This window comes from Scyliorhinus torazame, chromosome 17, assembly GCF_047496885.1.
Source record: "Scyliorhinus torazame isolate Kashiwa2021f chromosome 17, sScyTor2.1, whole genome shotgun sequence".
Classification (NCBI taxonomy): Eukaryota; Metazoa; Chordata; class Chondrichthyes; order Carcharhiniformes; family Scyliorhinidae; genus Scyliorhinus; species Scyliorhinus torazame.
Window position 1 is genome coordinate 125374274 of NC_092723.1, and position 19099 is coordinate 125393372.

General features: G+C 43.5%; 1 protein-coding gene across 2 annotated transcripts in view; it reads left to right on the plus strand.

Moving 5' to 3' along the window:
• The window catches only part of LOC140394126 (lipase maturation factor 1-like), a 579371-nt gene that overhangs the window by 118999 nt on the left and 441273 nt on the right, over positions 1–19099 (plus strand). For both annotated transcript variants that reach the window (XM_072481000.1, XM_072481001.1), the window contains exon 2: positions 10531–10596. In XM_072481000.1, the coding sequence (XP_072337101.1) occupies positions 10531–10596 (66 nt within the window). The remainder of the gene's footprint in view (positions 1–10530; positions 10597–19099) is intronic.

The following is a 19099-nucleotide window of genomic DNA, read 5'->3' on the forward strand; positions in this document are numbered from 1 at the left end:
CCACGAGAAAGAGAGAACAGCTGGATCAGGACAGCTGGTGCACCACAGGTTAAGATGGTGGAGGGCAAGGGGCAGCGTTGCCTGCCCAGTGGTCGACAGAGCAGCTGGTGGAGTTTTTGAACGGAAAATTCCAACAGCTAAGGAAGGAGGCATTGGAAGACTTGGCTAGGGTGGTGAAGATGCTCAGAGCTGCAATTGAGAAAATGCCGATTTGGGGGAACCATAGATTTGAGCGAAGGAAATGGGATGGAAATTTTCGGAGATGAGAGGAGAAAGGAAATAGAACGCTAAAAGATTTATTTCTTGGGGGTCGTTTTGCAGGATTGAAGGAGCTGGGAGCAAAGTTTGGACTGGAGCAGAAGGAAATATTTAGATACATGCAGGTTCGAGACGTTGCCAGAAAGGAGATACAGAGTTTCCCAGTAGAGCCGGCTTCCACATTGCTGGAGGAGGTGCTGACGACAGGGGGACTGGAGAAGGGGGTAGTGGGGCTATTTTGGAGGAGGAGAAGGCGCCATTAGATGGGATCAAGGCAAAGGAGGAAGAGTTGGGAGAGATATGGAGGAGGGGTTCTGGTGCGAGGTGCTCCGGAGGGTGAACGCCTCCACCTCGTGTACGAGGTTGGGCTGATACAGCTGAAGGTGGTGTATAGATCACCTTACAAGGGCGAGGATGAGCCGGCTCTTTGAGGGGGTAGAAGATGTGTGTGAACGTTGCGGGGGAGGTCCCACAAACCACGTTCATATGTTTTGGTCCTGTCTAAAGTTGGAGGATTACTGGAAGGAGGTGTTTAGGGTAATCTCTAAAGTGGTGCACGTGAAACTGGACCCGGGCCCTCAGGGTGTCGGACCAGCCGGGGTTGGAAACAGGCACGGAGGCAGATGTTGTAGCCTTTGCCTCGTTGATCGCCCAAAGGCGGATCCTGTTAGGGTGGAGATCAACCTCGCCACCGTGTGCCATGGCGTGGCGGGGCGACCTGCTGGAATTCTTAACACTTGTAAAGGTAAAATTTGAACTGAGGGGAAGGATGCAGGGGTTCTACAATTCATGACCGTTATTGATTATGCCCTTTCGAGAATTGGATCACATCGAACATGAGGGAGGTTGGGGGCTGGGAGGGTTGGGGGGAGGGGGACTGTGTGTGTTAATGGTGACTATGGGTGATTCCTGATTCCTTTTTGTCATTTGTTTATGTTAACATGCGGACCAATGTTTGGTAGGAGGATGGGATCGTTGTTATTAATATGGGGATTGACATTACATTCGTTACTGATTATTGTTTATTGTTGGGTGTAAATTTGGGAGAAAATGTGAAAAAGGAGAATAAAATAATATTTGAAAAAAGAGCTGCAATTGAGAGAGTGGAGCAGAGATTGGAGGCTCAGGGCCTGGCAATTCAGAAGGTGGAGGAGGCGGTGGGGGAGCACAAGGAATGGATGGCCTTGTTGGAGATGGATTTGGGAATGGTTTTGGACAGCCAGAAGAGGTTGAGAGAGAAATTGGAGGACCTGGAGAATCACTCCAGGAGACAGAACTCCAGAAGACAGCACGGTAGCACAGTATTTAGCACAGTTGCTTCACAGCGCCAGGGCCCCAGGTTCGATTCCCGGCTTGGGTCACTGTCTGTGTAGAGTCTGCACGTTCTCCCCATGTGTGCGTGGGTTTCCGCCGGGTGCTCCGGTTTCCTCCCACAGTCCAAAGATGTGCAGGGTAGGTGGATGGGCCATTCTAAAAAAAATTGCCCTTAGTGTCCAAAAAGGCTTACTGGGTTACGGGGATAAAGAGGGATAGGTTGGAGGCGTGGGGCTTAAGTAGGGTGCTCTTTCCAAGGGCCGGTGCAGACTCGATGGGCTGAATGGCCTCCTTCTGCACTGTAAATTCTCTGATCTATGATTCTCATCTATGCACTGCTTCTGCGACACATCATTGGAAAACACCAGGTCAGTTTTTGCATATACGTTGATGACATCAAGCTATATGTCTCCACCAATTCCACTCCACTATTGCCAAATTATCAGACTGCTTACTCGACATCCAGCACTGAATATGTGAAAACTTCCTCTAATTAAATATTGAGAAGACTGAATCTATTAATTTAAATTCCCAGGTCAAACTTCATTCCCTGGCCCTCTCCCGAGCACCTGCCAGAGGCTGAACCATGTTGTTCGTAAATTTGCACAAGTTTGGTGTTATATTTGGTTGAGATGAACTTCTGATCACATATCTGGGCAATCACTGAGATCACTTACTTCCATTTCCTTAATCTTCCATCACTTTGCTCTGTACTGCTGAAACCTTCATCCGTGCCTTTGTTACCCCTGGACCTAACTGTTCCAATGCACTTCTGACCCACCTCCCACTTTCTTCCATCCGTAGTAAACTTGAGTTATCCAAAACTCTGTTGGCCATGTCTTTATAAAAAATATTTTTATTCAATTAGGGAATATAACAACATCTACACAATCAATCAATAATAAAATAAACAAAATACAATCCTCCTAATTTGAGATTTTTTTTCTTTTATTTCCATGAAAATGTTCCATTTCTTCTCTCCCCTACCTCCCCCTCACTTTACCCACTGGCAACAAATACGTCTGTAAATAGAGGCAAGAATAGCTTCCACCTTGTCCACAATTCCCCATCTGAGCCACAAAGTGCAACCTTAATTTTTTTCATGTTTAAGGAATCCCACAAGATCCCCCAGCTATGTTGATATTTTCGGCAGATCTTCAGATTGCCATTCTAATAAAATTCGCCTTTGGGCAATCAACGTGGCAAATACCACCACATAGGCTCTTTTCCCTTCTATTACTCCTGGTATTTCCGACACTCTAAAAATTGCTTCATAAGGTCCTGGTCATATTTCCACCTCCATAATTTTTATAATGTTTTAAACACTTGAGGTCCAAAACCCTACTAATCGTGGCCATGACCAGGACACGTGAACGTGGTTAGCTGGTCCTCCTTCACACCTCTCACAATTATCTTCTACTTCAGTGAATAATCTGCTCATTCTTTCTTATGTCACATGGGCCCTATGTACTATCTTGAATTGTACTAAGCTTATTCTAGCACATGAAGATGAAGTAATGACTCTGTGCATAATTTCACTCTATAGTCCCCATTCTAATTCCACACCCAACTCTTTCTCCCACTTTTGTTTTATGTCTTCAATCAGTGTTTTCTTTGTGTCCATCAGCCATCTATAAATGTTAGTAATTTTCCCAACTCCCAAATCATCTGGAACCAGCAATTTATCAAGGAGGTTGATATCTGGTAGTCGAGGGAAAGAGGACAACTCCTGTTTGCGTGCAGTTTTGGCGCCCATATCTGAGGAAGGATGTTCTTACTATGGAGGGATGGCAGCAAAGGTTTACCAAGCTGATTTCTGGGATGGCGGGAATGTCATATAAGGAGAGACTAAGTCAGTTAAATATTCATTGGAGTTTAGAAGAGTGAGAGGGGATCTCATCAAAACTTCCAAAATTCTAACAGGATTAGGAACGCTAGATTCAGAAAGAATGTTCCCGATGGTGGGGGTGTCCAAAACTAGGGGTCATAGTTGGGGGATAAGGAGTATCCCTTTTAAGTTTGAGGTGAGGAGACATTTCTTCACGCAGAGAGTGGTGAATCTGTGGAATTCGCTACCACAGAAAGTAGTTGAGGCCAAAACTTTGTGTAATTTCAAGAAGGAATTAGATATAGCTGTCGCGCGTGCTGAGGACCCGGGTTCGATCTCGGCTCCGGGTAACTGACCTTGTGGAGTTTGCACATTCTCCCCGTGTCTGCGTGGGTCTCACCCCCACAACCCAAAAATATGTGCAGGTTTGTGAATTGCCCCCATTAAATTGCCCCTTAATTGGAAAAAAAGAATTGGATACTCTAAATTTATTTTTAAAAAGATATCGCTCTAGGGGCTGAAGGGATCATGGGATATGGGGGAGAAGGCTGGATCAGGGTATTGAACTTGATGATCAGCCATGATCATAATGAATGGCAGATGAAGCTCAGAGGGCTGAATGGCCTCCTCCTGCTTCTATGTTCTATGTTTCGATGTTTCACCAAATTTCGTAATTGAAGATATTCAAACTTCTCCTCCTTCTGCATTGTGTTTCTCCCTCAATTCTGCAAATGTCACAAGTCTATCTTCTAATGATAAGTCTTTTGCTTGTCTCAATCCCTCTTTATGCCCACTGTTTAAATATTATATCCAATCTTGTCATGGTGAATCAGTGGTTTCCATAAATAGGGGCTAGCACCGACATGTTTCCCAAACCAATATGTTGCCTCAGTTGGCTCCAGACTTTCAGGATGATGTCACCACCGGACTTTCTGTAAACTTCCCCGGGATAAACGGGGGTGGGCAGCAGTTAAAGCCTTCAAGCTGGCCCCCTTACACGATGCTTCCTCCACCTGTACCCATTCCGCTTCTTCCTCTTTCCACCTTTGCTGAATCTTTTCTATATTAGCCGCCCAATAATAATACAAAAGATTGGTCAGTACAAACCCTCCCACTGCCATTTCTTTTGTAAAACTATCTGTCCAGTTCGTGGAATTTTATTAGCCCATATAAAATCCGAAATTATTTGATCCATTTTATAGAAAAATATTTTAGGTAGAAATATTGGAAGGGATTGAAACACGAATAAACATTTTGGAAGGATGTTCATTTTTATCGTTTGTACCCACCCAGCTAATGAAAGGGGAAGGGTATTCTACCTTTTTAAATCTTCTTTTACCCCCTCCACCAGGACTGTCAAATTACATTTATACATTGTGGCCCAGTCATAAGCCACCTCAATACCTCAGCATTTAAATTTATTTTTGGTTAGTTTAAATGGAAGGGTACTTAAATCTGATCCTTTCCCCGGGGTATTTATTGGAAATATTTCACTTTTTGGTATATTCAATTTATAGCCCGAGAAGGTTCCAAATATTTTCTGTATATTCATAACCTTATCCATAGATTTCAATGGGTTAGATACATATAATAATAAATTGTCCACATATTGCGAAACTCTATGTTCTCTATTATCTCTAACAATACCTGACTATTCCAGAGAAGCTCGGAAAGCAATAGCCAGAGGTTCTGTGGCTAACCGGCAGGAAAGGACACTCCACTGAAAAACAGGAAGTGATCGATGCAATTGTCGCAGTGCAGTCAGGGAAGGGGCCAGGTCCAGATGGATTTACAATTGATTTATGTAAACGATTTGCGACAGTATTGGCCCCACATCTCTTAAATATGTTTTCTGATCTTTGGCATGGGGGGGGGGAATTACCAACCACGCTTACTTCAGCGTCTATTTCATTAATCTCCAAAAAAGAAAAAGAACCATGGAATGTGGATCGTACTGACCCATCTCCTTATTGAATACAGATGTAAAAATTCATGCTAAGGTGTTAGCACTACGGCTCGTGGGGTATGTTCCAGATGTAGCGATGGAAGATCAAACAGGTTTTGTGAAAGGTAGACAGTTGTCTAATAATATCAGTCACCTATTAAATGTTATTATGACATCCTCTAAAATTAAGGTGCTGGAAGTTATGGTAGCTGTGATGCAGAGAAAAGTTTGATAGGGTTTAAAAAAAATAAATTTAGAGTACCCAATTAATTTCTTTTCCAATTAAGCATGGCCAATTCACCTACCCTGCACATCTTTGTGTTGTGGGGGTGAGACTCACGCACGCACGGGGAGAATGTGCAAACTCCACACGGACAGTGACCCAGGTCCTCGGTGCCGTGAGGCAGCAGTGCTAACCATTGCGCACTGCGCCACCCAGCTTTTGATAAGATTGAGTGGAGTTATTTGTTGGAGGTTTGGGGTAAGTTCCGATTTGGGCCAACATTCATCTCATGGGTTAGATTATTATATATGGCCCCCACAGTTCCTGTTCAGATTAATTTGACTAGCTTGGGTTATTTACAACTATTTAGGGGCACAAGACAGGGTTGTCCATTCACTCCACTTCTGTTCACAGCAGCCATGTCTTTACTTATGCTGAGCATGTTCACCCATCACCTCTGTGCTTGCTGACCAACACTGTCTCCTGGTAAAACATGCCTTGAATTTCTAATTCACAACTTTGTTTTTAAATCCCTCCATGACCTCACCACTCCCTAGCTCCACAATCCCCCCCTGCTCCATAACCCTGAGATGAGGAGAATTTCTTTCTCACAGAGGGTCTTGAGTCTCTGGAACTCTATTCCTCAAAAGGCAGTGGAAGCAGAGGCTTTGAATGTTTTTAAGACAGAGCTAGATCGATTCTTGCTCGACAAGGGGGTGAAAGATTATCGGAGGTAGGCAGGAATGTGGAGTTGAGGTTACAATCAGATCAGCCGTGATCTTATTGAAAAGCTGAGCAGGCTTGAAGGGCCAAGATGTCTATTCCTACTCCTAATTCTTATGTCTGTATGTAAACTAGTCTAATTCTGGCCTCTTGAGCATTCCCAGTTTTAATTGTTCCACTGCTTATGGCTGCGCTTTCTGTTGCCTGGGCCCTAAGTTCTAAACTTCTTTCCCTACACCTCCACCCCTCTGTCTTGCTTTCCTCCTTAAGAGGCTCCTTCAAACCTAATTCATTGCCCAAACTTTTGGTTATTTGACTTAATATCTCCTTGTGTGGCTCAGTGTCATACTTAATTTTACACTGCTGTGTGAAGCACCACAGAATGTTAAACTATGTTAAAGGCACAGTATAAATATAAGTTGTTGTTGAATTATATGGGATAGAAAGAAATGGGATTGTAAGGCGAGGGGGTGTTTAATTGCCAGAAATATGCTCCAAGCTTGATTTGGACCGGAGGCAAACTGGTTGCTTATTTACTAGGTTAAAAAAGCTATTGATCTGCCCTTGTGTTGTCCAGATGGAAAGAGAGAATGTAGCACTTGTAACAAAATTTGGAATAGGGATCCATTTTGAAACTTCATTTTAAATATTACAGCCTGATAACAGAAAGAGCTGGAGAACGGCAGAAGGTCATCAAGATAATCTTTGCGTCCATATCAACCGCCATCCTGTTCCATTCTTCTGCGTGCTTTTCTATAATGTGCCGTCTTCCCTCTTGGTGACAGCTTTGGCAGTATGTATCCTGAATTCCTCTGAGATCACCTGAAGAGATATCCCTGTAATCCTAGAAGGCAAAGACTGAGATTGGATCAGGTTTTTCTGACTGCTGATGCCTCCTTTGGTCTGTTGCATTTGTAATTATAATCAGAACCTGCCTGCACTTCAAAGGCCCATGACAGGCCGCATAGCTTCAGGCCCATACGATCTGATTGTGTATCTTCCTGTCAGTAGTATTGCCATGATCCAGGTGTCTTTGTTGTTGCGGGCCACTAGCTCCTTTTTATTATTTGTGGTGATGAAGAAATTTAATCCATTTTTTATGTGCCCTGGCACAGCTCAGTAGGTTGGAAATATTATCCTGCGCTTATTTTGAAATTCAAATGCAAGAAAGGTAATAACAGTGCCTTCTTTTTCATTATAGCTTCCTTATAATATGTCCTAGCGGCCCATCAGTTACGGGTACATACATTGATTTGTCAGCCTCATATCAGATTATACCAGGACTGAAAATATAGAATTATCAGGGAAAACTGAGGTTGGAACTCTCTTTAGAAAAGAGAAGACTTAAGTAGTGGAGATCTTTCAAATTATAAGGAGAAATGCTTCGACTTATGGGGAGTCCAAATTAGGGTTAATAAATATTAAATTACCAATAGAGTAAGCTAAATAAATACATGAGGGAGAAAAGAACAGAAGGATGTGCTGATTGGATGAGATGGAGCAGACTTAATGAGGCTTGACTTGAATTTGGCCCGTTTCTATACAGTAAATTTTATCTGATAAAAGTTAACTTGGCAGCACTGTTGTGTGTTCTCATGAAGAGATTTTGAGTCTTGTGTGGTTGAATATTAACAGGTTATAGGCAACGCACAACTAAGTACATTTACACAAATATAACCTGAGCTCTGAACTAACTCAATGCTTGCCTCTACACAGGTCTCTGTCCAGCCCACAACAGGCTCTCTTTTCAGGTCATATGCCTCTTTACACCACACTGTGGGTGGTTTTCCAGTCTCACCTCAACCCTTACGATGTCAGATACTCTTATACTACACCTCCCCCCCCCCCCCCCCCCAGTCTTTACAGAATGTATTTATATCATAATTATGCTGCCACCCCCCCCCCCCCCCCCTCCCTCCCCCACAAGATCTCATTCTGGTCACGTTTGGAGGAGTGGAAGATTCAGTTGATATGGACACCCTATGTTCATTCAGAGTTTGAGTTGTAGTCTGCAGTTGACTTCTTATTCACTCAAATGTATAGTTGGAGGTTTGACTCAAAGGATAAGGATGTGACTTCACCTGCTCCTCCTGATCTTACCTTCTGGTGTATGGGTGAGGTATGACTTTGGTGGGTCATTGTCTCCCCAGACAATGATGCTTTCTCTTTCAAGGTTCCTGGTCCACACCCTGTTCCCTGTGTGCAACTGTGGCAAGTCTCTAATGCGGTACCTTCTATTGTAATCAGACGTCTGCCACAGCCTGTAGTGCTGTTCTCGGTCCTGAATGTTTTGGTCATCCACTACCAACCCTGGGATTATTTTTTGGCAGCATTGGGAGTTAGATGAGGAGTTTTCTGTCCTTCAAGTGTTTGATGAGGCTGATCTACATTGCAGCCAAATGGAATTATAAGTAAAAGCGCTGTCAGGAAGTCATCGTACTTTCTCATTTAGAGCTTTATTATGCGTCTTTCCGCCTCACTGCTCGACCCGTGATTGGGGAGCTGGTGCAGTGTTGAAAGCAGTAACTGATGGCAAATTGGATGAAGGTTCATTTGTGAATTGTGAGCCTTTATTGGACACCACCTGGTCTGGAATACGGTGCTTCTCAAATCATCAAATATCAACTGCGCTTTGGTCAGTATTAAATATCACCTAGATGGAAAAGTCTTTTGAATTCTATAATTCACCCCCGAAACCTCACCAAGTCTCTACCTCTCTCCTCCATGAAGATGCTCCTCCAAATCTATCTCTTTGACCAAGCACTGTCTGTAATATTCCTATGTGACTTGGTGTCAAATTCTGTTTCAAAATGCCCCTCACCCCCTATGGTAAAGATGCAACTTACATGCAAGTTGTTACTGCAGCACACTTTTAGCTGTCCTATTATCCTGTATATGTAATATACTCTCTTACTATAGCCATATTTACAACATCATTTTTGTGAAGAAATCATGGAAAATATGAGCCAAATTTCAAAGAAATTCTGTACTCGAGGTGCAATCTGCTGCCTTCTAGGTTATTTATTGTTAGATGTTTTCAAAAGAGTGATAGGTTTGAGTGTCTTGGTTATGGAAGCTGTAATAACCAGCACGGGACATCTGGTGTGGGGATGATTGTCTTCCTCGTGCTCCTTGAGGAGTACGGGCTCCCCCGCTAGGGGCAAGTTAGCTTACCCAAACTTATATAAAAGGTCGGCCAGTGTGCAATTGACCAACAGGGGAGAGTACCGGATGAGGTTTTACCAGTACCCGTGTATGGAATTGTGGTAAAATGAATGTTGATTACTTTTACTTACTTTGGACTCCCCAAGCCTTGTTAAAGAAGCAATCACTGCTTGTGTAGCACAGATCAATAATATCAATTAAACAGAATATTACACCGAAAGTGAAATCCATACTCTTGTACGTAATCACAAAGACACTGTATATAAAGTTTCCTAAAAATCAATGTTAATGCCATCATAGTGTGACACAAAACCCATTAAAATTTGAAAGACATCCCAAGAACAATAAAGAATAGAATTTGTAATGTTTTAACGTCCAAAAAGTAGAAACAGCATCCCCATGATAGGGAGTAAAGTGAACGGTGTAATCTGATTTAACCATTCTGGCAAAGGTCAGAAGCCTCCCGTTTCTTTTGTTGTCATCAGAACTCTTTCATTGAGCTACAATCTTGCTCAGGGATATGTACTCTTCAGCAACAAACAAAAACAGAAAAATGTTGGAAAAACTCAGTAGGTGTGGCAGCATCTGTGGAGAGAGAAGATAGAGTGCACAATCTACCCAAATGGGAACAGTCCCATCGTGCACGCAATTAGCCAAGTGTCTCCCGGCGCTTGGAGCACCAAGAAACACCACGTGAACGAATGGCCATTCAGGTAGATCGAGGGCCTCAGCAGGGAATGGGTGGCCGAGGACTCCTCAATGTAGGGAGAGAAAATGGCGCCCCGATCACGCGATCCCCTGACTCGACCCCCAAGCCCCAACTCAATGCAGCAGGTAGATCTTACCCAGAGTTAATGTTTCATGCCTGTATGACTTCTTCAGAGCTTTTTCAGATTCCAGCATCTGCAGTATATTGCTCTCATTATCCTCTTCAAGATCTGGACCTATATTTATTGTGATAGTTTTACTTTTGAAAGTGTTGAACTACTACGCCACTTTCTCAATAATGTTTTAATTTATTTCCTGACCCATTGATCAATTGTAAACAGTGTACTTCTATTTTTTAATTAACAGGGGCTGATTAAAATTCGCGGAGATCGCTGTTGGAAGGACCTGACCTGTATGAACTATCATTATGAGGTATGTGCATTGCAGCAATGTTGCATAAAGTGTATCTGACCCATTTTAGAATGTCACCTGGGAATGACTGATCAATCAGTGTGTGATCAATAATATATTTTTGTCTGGCATGTACAGTTTTTGTCTGACAAATCAGGTAAAAACAGGTTGTTCAACCCAAAATGGTTATGCATGGATTGTGTGTGTGCTTACACTGTAAGTTGAAAAGAAATCAGAAATCAAAAGCAGAAAGTGTTGAAAACATAGGGCAAGCCAGCAGAACTTGAAAGAGAGGACACTTTCTGCAGCTGTGACAGTGACTGTCTGTATCATAATTCTTGACCTTTCTGTTGACCATGACATCTTCTTCCAGCATTTGCACTCTGCTGGTTCGATTTATTAGTGACTTCAACAGCAACTCCTGTTGGCACACTGTGCTGACCAGATGAGGAGGGCTAGAAGGGCTCCCCTCTTTGCCCTCTGTGTTTTGCCCTTTGAAAAGGATATACTAGTCAATTCAGTGAGTACTTAAACTGTTACACGCTGTGATAATAATAGAAGAAGTTTTCTTGACTATAACAAAGAAAGAAGTTAGCTTTATTACACTTAAACTGATCTGAGTAAATTAATAAAATATACATTAACTTTTGCGCATGCACGCACACACACACCCAACCACGCGCACACACAAACGCACATACGTATGCAGCTGTAGTTTGGTGACACAGCTGGCTTCAGGTTGAATTTCATGGTCTCAATGCTTCTGATTTAGAGATAGAAACGATCGAGTTTGTTGTTCTTTAGGAGGTGGTAGTGCTGGGTTAGATTCTTTTATGAAATCTCTGCCTGAAGCAGGGCACCCTGGGTGATCATAGTCAGTAAACACAACTTGAAACTACCAGGTGGATTGGAGAGAAAATAGGAGGCAGGAGGGACCCCACTTAGACCGGCCCCTAAGCTCCTTGTTCTCAGTTCAGCCGAGAAAATATGTTTAAAACATACAGAGGTGTTTCTTGTCATGTGACCTTCCTTCTCCAACTGTCAGGGAATTAAGAAAAGTCATTGTCCTTGCATCCCCTTTCCTCTGCCTCATTTACATATTGCCTCTTGGTGCCATTATCCGGAAGCAAAGCTTATGGGTTCTGCTCCCACACGTATACTGATGGCACCCTGCTTTATTTCTCTGCCTCCTCCATTGATTCAACGGCTTCAACTGCTTTATTGATATCTAATGTACCTCCAGTTCAATATTTCGTTAAGTGACTATATCCTCTTCAACTCCGATTCGAGTCTACATTTGGATGTTGTTTCTGCCACCTACCTCACCACCTACTACCACAGGCTGAGTCCAGAGGTGTGAAGCTTTGTTGTATCATGGCCCCAAGTTCCGCTTCCATTCCCACCTCCATTCCTTGACCAAGTTTGCTTTTATTCATCATTACAACATTGAATGCCTCTGTCAAATATCTTCTTCACCACTAAAATCATAGGCCGGGATTTTCTCAGTTTTTAACTTGAATGTCAACTCAGGCAGGAAAAGTAGTGTGTAGCTCGCTGGCCCCACTGACCGCTTTTCCTGACAGGTTTTTCGAAACATAGTAAAACAAAATCCTGGAGCAGGTACCGCGAGCACCCTGTCTCCCACCCGGACATGGAGAATGCACGCGGAACGCCGCCCCCAGACACAGAGAACCCCCCTCTTGGACTTTCCCAGCTGAAGTCCCTGCCTCCGGGAGTGCCTCCAGGGAGCAGTGCCAAGGCAGTACCATGAAGGGAGGATTCTGGTGGGGAGGTTCGTGAAAAGGGTCCCCAGTTACATCATTGGCCGGGGGGAGGGAAAATGGAATTGGAAACCCCGCCTGTGGGTAAGGAGTTTGGGGAACCCCTTTGGATATCCACACCCAGCAGCTTTCTTGCCCACCAAAAACAAGAGCAGGGACTCCTGGCCATAGTCTGTGCCTTTATCAACTCATTACCTAACCTTCTCTTGGCCTGCACCCAACTTGCTAATACCTTTTTCAGGTGCTGATGGACCTGATATACATTCAGCATTCTTTGTTTTCACTCGTGTTCCATATAACTGACGGAATAATATTCTGACCATGACTGTGCCAGTGGTGGAAGCTTATTTAAGCCTTAGCATACTGCCAGAGAAGTGAATCATTATCAGTGTAGGTGAAGAGTTGATACTTGATACTTTTGGAGATAAAACCACCAAAAACAAAAAAAAAGCCAGGAACGTGAAATATTCTGCTTTCTGTTTAAACATGCTATTTTCCATCCCTTGTCTCATTTCAATACTGTGATATCAATACTTCAAGCATTTACTACAAGGCTAGCTAAACAGTTATTGAATTCTTTGCAAATATTTACAGTGTAATAATCATTAAACACAACAGACAATAAACTGTAAAATCTTTACGTAAGGGTAATATCCTATAGCTGAACACATGAAGGCCTCAACTTGTATCCCATTATGCTCTCGTCTCCCCTTTTGAAGTCTGATTTCAATTGCAAATGGTACTAGATTGGTAACAGATCTCTGTTTGTATTCTGGCTCCACTTTTTATCACAGTTAGATTATAGGGAGACAACGCTGTAATCAGTCATACGGGAAATTCACTGTTTACTTTTTGAACATTCACACACTGGCCTGTTGCAGATACATACTAACGCTAATAAGAGACAATTAATTTGTTTTTCACGTCAAGCCTTGGACTTACTTTTGACAGATAAAGTCTTCTACTCTAATTGCACTGCATCAAGATTTACCTTTTGATACCCTGCTCAAGCTATTCTTGAATGGAGCGTGGTATAATTTTGCATCATAGGTGCACAGATATATGCATGGAGCTCTGCTCATGATTGTTAAGAGATCTTTCGAAGATTGGAAACGAGCCCATAGGACGGGCAACCGAGTTAAACTTGGAAGAAAGTGAATAAGTAATTTGGGCTGGAGCAGCTGTTTCAAACTCTGATATTTATCACAAATTTCATGGGTTTATGATCCACTTAAACTATTTGTTTCCAACTCCTATGTGGCTGGAGAAAATGTAAATGTTGTGTTGGGATTTTGCATATGGATCAGTTTCACATTTGTCTGGACTTGACTGGGTAATTCACAGGACAGTTTGACCGTTTTTGACTTGTCATCACTGGCTGTACCCTTTCCAGTAGTAAATTGGTGTGAAAAGATTATCTGTTATTTCCAAAGGAAGTTATCTGCACGACGTAGTTTGTGAAATCCAACCCCCACCCCCCCCCCACCGGCTAGTGTTTCTCACAGTCACAAACAAACAATGTTAACAATTTAAAGAGGATTTTCAAAACGTAATTATCCCGCAACATGTCGGTATAATGGATGTTTGCAATGGGCTTCTTTATTACTTTTATAAAACAGTTTTATTTTTTCCAACTTCTCTACGGACAATGGGCGCGATTCTCCGATCGCGGGACAGAGTGTCCGTGCCGTTGTGAACGCCGTCACGTTTCACGACGGCGCGAAACGGGCACGGGCACTGGCGATTCTGGCTCCCACAGGGGGCCAGCACAGCACTGGAGCGGTTCATGCCGCTCCAGCCTCATTTCCTGGCGCGCACTGGGGGCGGCTCCAACCCGCGCATGCGCAGTGGCGACACAACATGGCGTGGGGGTTCTGGGGCCCGACGCGCAACAAAGTAGGCCCAGAGTGGGAGAGGCCGACCTGCCGATCGGTGGGCCCCGATCGCGGGCCAGACTGCATCGGAGGCCCCCCCCCAGGGGACGGACCCCCATCCCCCCCCACACAGGCCGCACCCCGACCCTTCGCACAGAGTTCCCGGCGGCAGCGACCAGGTGTGGACGGTGCTGGCGGGACTCTGCTTTTTCCACTTGGCCCATGAGGGCCGGAGAATTGGCGGCCCAGCCTCGTAAGGCAGCCCGTGACCAGTGCCGCGCCAAACGCGCCGGCGCAAATGGCGCTGATTCTCCGCACCTTGGAGAATCGCGCGCCGGTTGGGGCGGCGTGGCGCGATTGCGGCGTTTCTCCGGCCCGGCACGGGGTTGGGAGAATCGCGCCCTATGTTTCAAGTAGTATAGAAATATAAATTTATATATTTATATTTAAATATATAAGTATATCGATTTATAGGAATCTATTTTGTATAATTTTATTTACAACTACACATATTGGCCCAATTATACACAGTTCGCCACCTGAAGTTACACTTGAATGTAATGATACAGAGGATTGATTACTATCTTCTACATGTGAAGCTATTGACCCTCCTAGCTCACAGTCTTGTAATTTTTCTGAGGCATATGTTTGCTGAGTCCACTGACTTTGACATTTAAATCTTCTGACTTTTGTAGATGTTTTGACACTTTTTTCCTTCTTCAATTGGTTTAAGTTTTCCATTAAAGAAATGTAGTAATACTATGATGTACTGGATACTGGTGTGAAGGCTGGCTGCTCCTTAGAATGGATGGGAGCTGACTGCTAAAATACTAGCATCTCTGTAGCATGCTTGGCTGAAACACAAAGGAGCTATATGCACGCATTCAAATGGACACTTCCACACGCTGCTATCCAAATGTTGGTTAAATGTATTAGTATTTATTAATATTGTTAAGGAACTAATTGTGTCATGCTAGCTCTTTGCTTTCAAATAGACAGTTTGTATCACCCTTTTTGTCGGAGTCAGAAGGTTGTGGGTTGTCTTCCGCTATAAACCTTTAGCTTATAAAAGAGGCTGACATTCAAATGAGGCAAAGAGGAAGTGTTTGAGATTCCATTTTTTGCATAAGACATTAAACAATCCCCCATTTGCCTGTTCTGATCCTGGTGAGAGTTCACAATCTCACATTATTCAAAGAAAACCAGAGGATTATTGCATTCTCCTGGCGGTTATTCAAATCTCAATCAGTATCTCCTAAAAATGTATTAACAGGTCACTGGTGCTTATGGGATCTTGACATGTATTCAATGGCTGTCATATTTGCCAACATAACACACGTTACTATCTCATTTCCAATAATTCATTAATGTCATGAGCTTAATTGAGACTTTTTGAGTGAAATAATAAGGTGCCACATAACTCCAAGTATTCAATTCCTTTTTGTCGGGATTCAAAAGGTTAAAACTTTAGGTTAGACAACTCTGGAACGTTTTTTAAGCTTGGTTTGCACTGATTGCAGTGTGAAACTACCTCCTTGAAGTGGTCTCACGCTGCTTGCCAGAATTCAATCCAGGCAACTTCACTCCTCAGTTATGCAACTTATTTTGTATTGATGTAAAGGGGCCTTGGCTTTGCATCAGTGCAAAACATTGCAGTATGACCAACCTGTAAGTAAAATTATAGACTCAATTATGTGGCAGTAACTTGTGTAATATGCCAGTCCCGCACTAATGTGTGAGGAATGCTTGTTAGTAATGAATTGATTCCTTCGATATATGGTTAAAATGTAATTGTAGATTAGCCTGCAAAAAACAAAGTTTTTTTTCACTCCCTTGAAAGCAGTGATAGCAGAACCTTGATTCTTTGCAAAACTGTAGGAGCAATGACAGCAGCAGGGAGGATGAGTAGGAGAAACTACAATCGGGCATGGAGTCAATGGGTAATAGAACAATCATTAGTTTACTTTCACGTTGATTTTGTTTGGAAAGAATCCAATGCAATTTTTCCTGAATAGCACACTAGTATTGAGTAAGACCTTGGGACTTGTAGTTTAATATAAAACATTTATCAGTAAAATCTGTTTTCCTTGCAAAACGTGTATGCAGGAGATAAAGAAGGTTGTTGAAGTCCCCAGCATCACCGAATGCTTTGTAGTCTTGTGCGGGGAACGAAAGCATGCATTTTGGACTTGGGGTCACCACAACGCTTCTCCATCTCTTCCTGTCAGTCACCCTTTCTTCTTCTAATCCCGCTACATTTCTGATAGCTATATGTCCTCTCTTACCGCAATAATGATTTCCATGTTAATGATGGAAAGGGATAAGTATACACCGCAGGGCAAGAGTTATAGCTGGGGGAAGGGCAATTATGATGCCATTAGACGTGACTTGGGGGGGATAAGGTGGAGAAGTAGGCTGCAAGTGTTGGGCACACTGGATAAGTGGGGCTTGTTCAAGGATCAGCTACTGCGTGTTCTTGATAAGTATGTACCGGTCAGACAGGGAGGAAGGCGTCGAGCGAGGGAACCGTGGTTTACCAAGGAAGTGGAATCTCTTGTTAAGAGGAAGAAGGAGGCCTATGTGAAGATGAGGTGTGAAGTTTCGGTTGGGGCGATGGATAGTTACAAGGTAGCGAGAAAGGATCTAAAGAGAGAGCTAAGACGAGCAAGGAGGGGACATGAGAAGTATTTGGCAGGAAGGATCAAGGAAAACCCAAAAGCTTTCTATAGGTATGTCAGGAATAAGCGAATGACTAGGGAAAGAGTAGGACCAGTCAAGGACAGGGATGGGAAATTGTGTGTGGAGTCTGAAGAGATAGGCGAGATACTAAATGAATATTTTTCGTCAGTATTCACTCAGGAAAAATATAATGTTGTGGAGGAGAATGCTGAGCCCCAGGCTAATAGAATAGATGGCATTGAGGTACGTAGGGAAGAGGTGTTGGCAATTCTGGACAGGCTGAAAATAGATAAGTCCCCGGGACCTGATGGGATTTATCCTAGGATTCTCTGGGAGGCCAGGGAAGAGATTGCTGGACCTTTGGCTTTGATTTTTATGCCATCATTGGCTACAGGAATAGTGCCAGAGGACTGGAGGACAGCAAATGTGGTCCCTTTGTTCAAAAAGGGGAGCAGAGACAACCCCGGCAACTATAGACCGGTGAGCCTCACGTCTGTAGTGGGTAAAGTCTTGGAGGGGGTTATAAGAGACAAGATTTATAATCATCTAGATAGGAATAATATGATCAGGGATAGTCAGCATGGCTTTGTGAAGGGTAGGTCATGCCTCACAAACCTTATTGAGTTCTTTGAGAAGGTGACTGAACAGGTAGACGAGGGTAGAGCAGTTGATGTGGTGTATATGGATTTCAGCAAAGCGTTTGATAAGGTTCCCCACGGTAGGCTATTGCAAAAAATACGGAGGCTGGGGATTGAGGGTGATTTAGAGATGTGGATCAGAAATTGGCTAGCTGAAAGAAGACAGAGGGTGGTGGTTGATGGGAAATGTTCAGAATGGAGTACAGTCACAAGTGGAGTACCACAAGGATCTGTTCTGGGGCCGTTGCTGTTTCTCATTTTTATCAATGACCTAGAGGAAGGCGCAGAAGGGTGGGTGAGTAAATTTGCAGACGATACTAAAGTCGGTGGTGTTGTCGATAGTGTGGAAGGATGTAGCAGGTTACAGAGGGATATAGATAAGCTGCAGAGCTGGGCTGAGAGGTGGCAAATGGAGTTTAATGTAGAGAAGTGTGAGGTGATTCACTTTGGAAGGAATAACAGGAATGCGGAATATTTGGCTAATGGTAAAGTTCTTGAAAGTGTGGATGAGCAGAGGGATCTAGGTGTCCATGCACATAGATCCCTGAAAGTTGCCACCCAGGTTGACAGGGTTGTGAAGAAGGCCTATGGAGTGTTGGCCTTTATTGGTAGAGGGATTGAGTTCCGGAGTCGGGAGGTCATGTTGCAGCTGTACAGAACTCTGGTACGGCCGCATTTGGAGTATTGCGTACAGTTCTGGTCACCGCATTATAGGAAGGACGTGGAGGCTTTGGAGCGGGTGCAGAGGAGATTTACCAGGATGTTGCCTGGTATGGAGGGAAAATCTTATGAGGAAAGGCTGATGGACTTGAGGTTGTTTTCGTTGGAGAGAAGAAGGTTAAGAGGAGACTTAATAGAGGCATACAAAATGATCAGGGGGTTGGATAGGGTGGACAGTGAGAGCCTTCTCCCGCGGATGGATATGGCTGGCACGAGGGGACATAACTTTAAACTGAGGGGTAATAGATATAGGACAGAGGTCAGAGGTAGGTTCTTTACGCAAAGAGTAGTGAGGCCGTGGAATGCCCTACCTGCTACAGTAGTGAACTCGCCAACATTGAGGGCATTTAAATGTTTATTGGATAAACATATGGATGATAATGGCATAGTGTAGGTTAGATGGCTTTTGTTTCGGTGCAACATTGTGGGCCGAAGGGCCTGTACTGCGCTGTATTGTTCTATGTTCTATGTTCTATAAATGGCCATACCATTGCAACCTCTTCTGGGCTACTTTCTTCAAATTTTGCATAATCTTCACCGGCTCCTTGATGTGCTGGTTCCCGATCTTGTCCTTTCTCCTCACTCTGCATATGCATCTGAACATCTGCATCTCATTAATAGCTAGTCTTTGTTTCTCTCTTCTTGATGTTGCTCAGGTTTCTGCACTTTATAACAAGGCCGGCCTCACAACTGTCTTGTTCTTCCTTTCAGTTTCAGCAGTAACTTTCTGTCATAAAACACTCCATTGCACTTCTTCTAATTATGCCAACCAGAACAAATGTGTTGCTTTTCTTATTCCCCTACTTCCATCCTGCAACTATTACCAGTTACT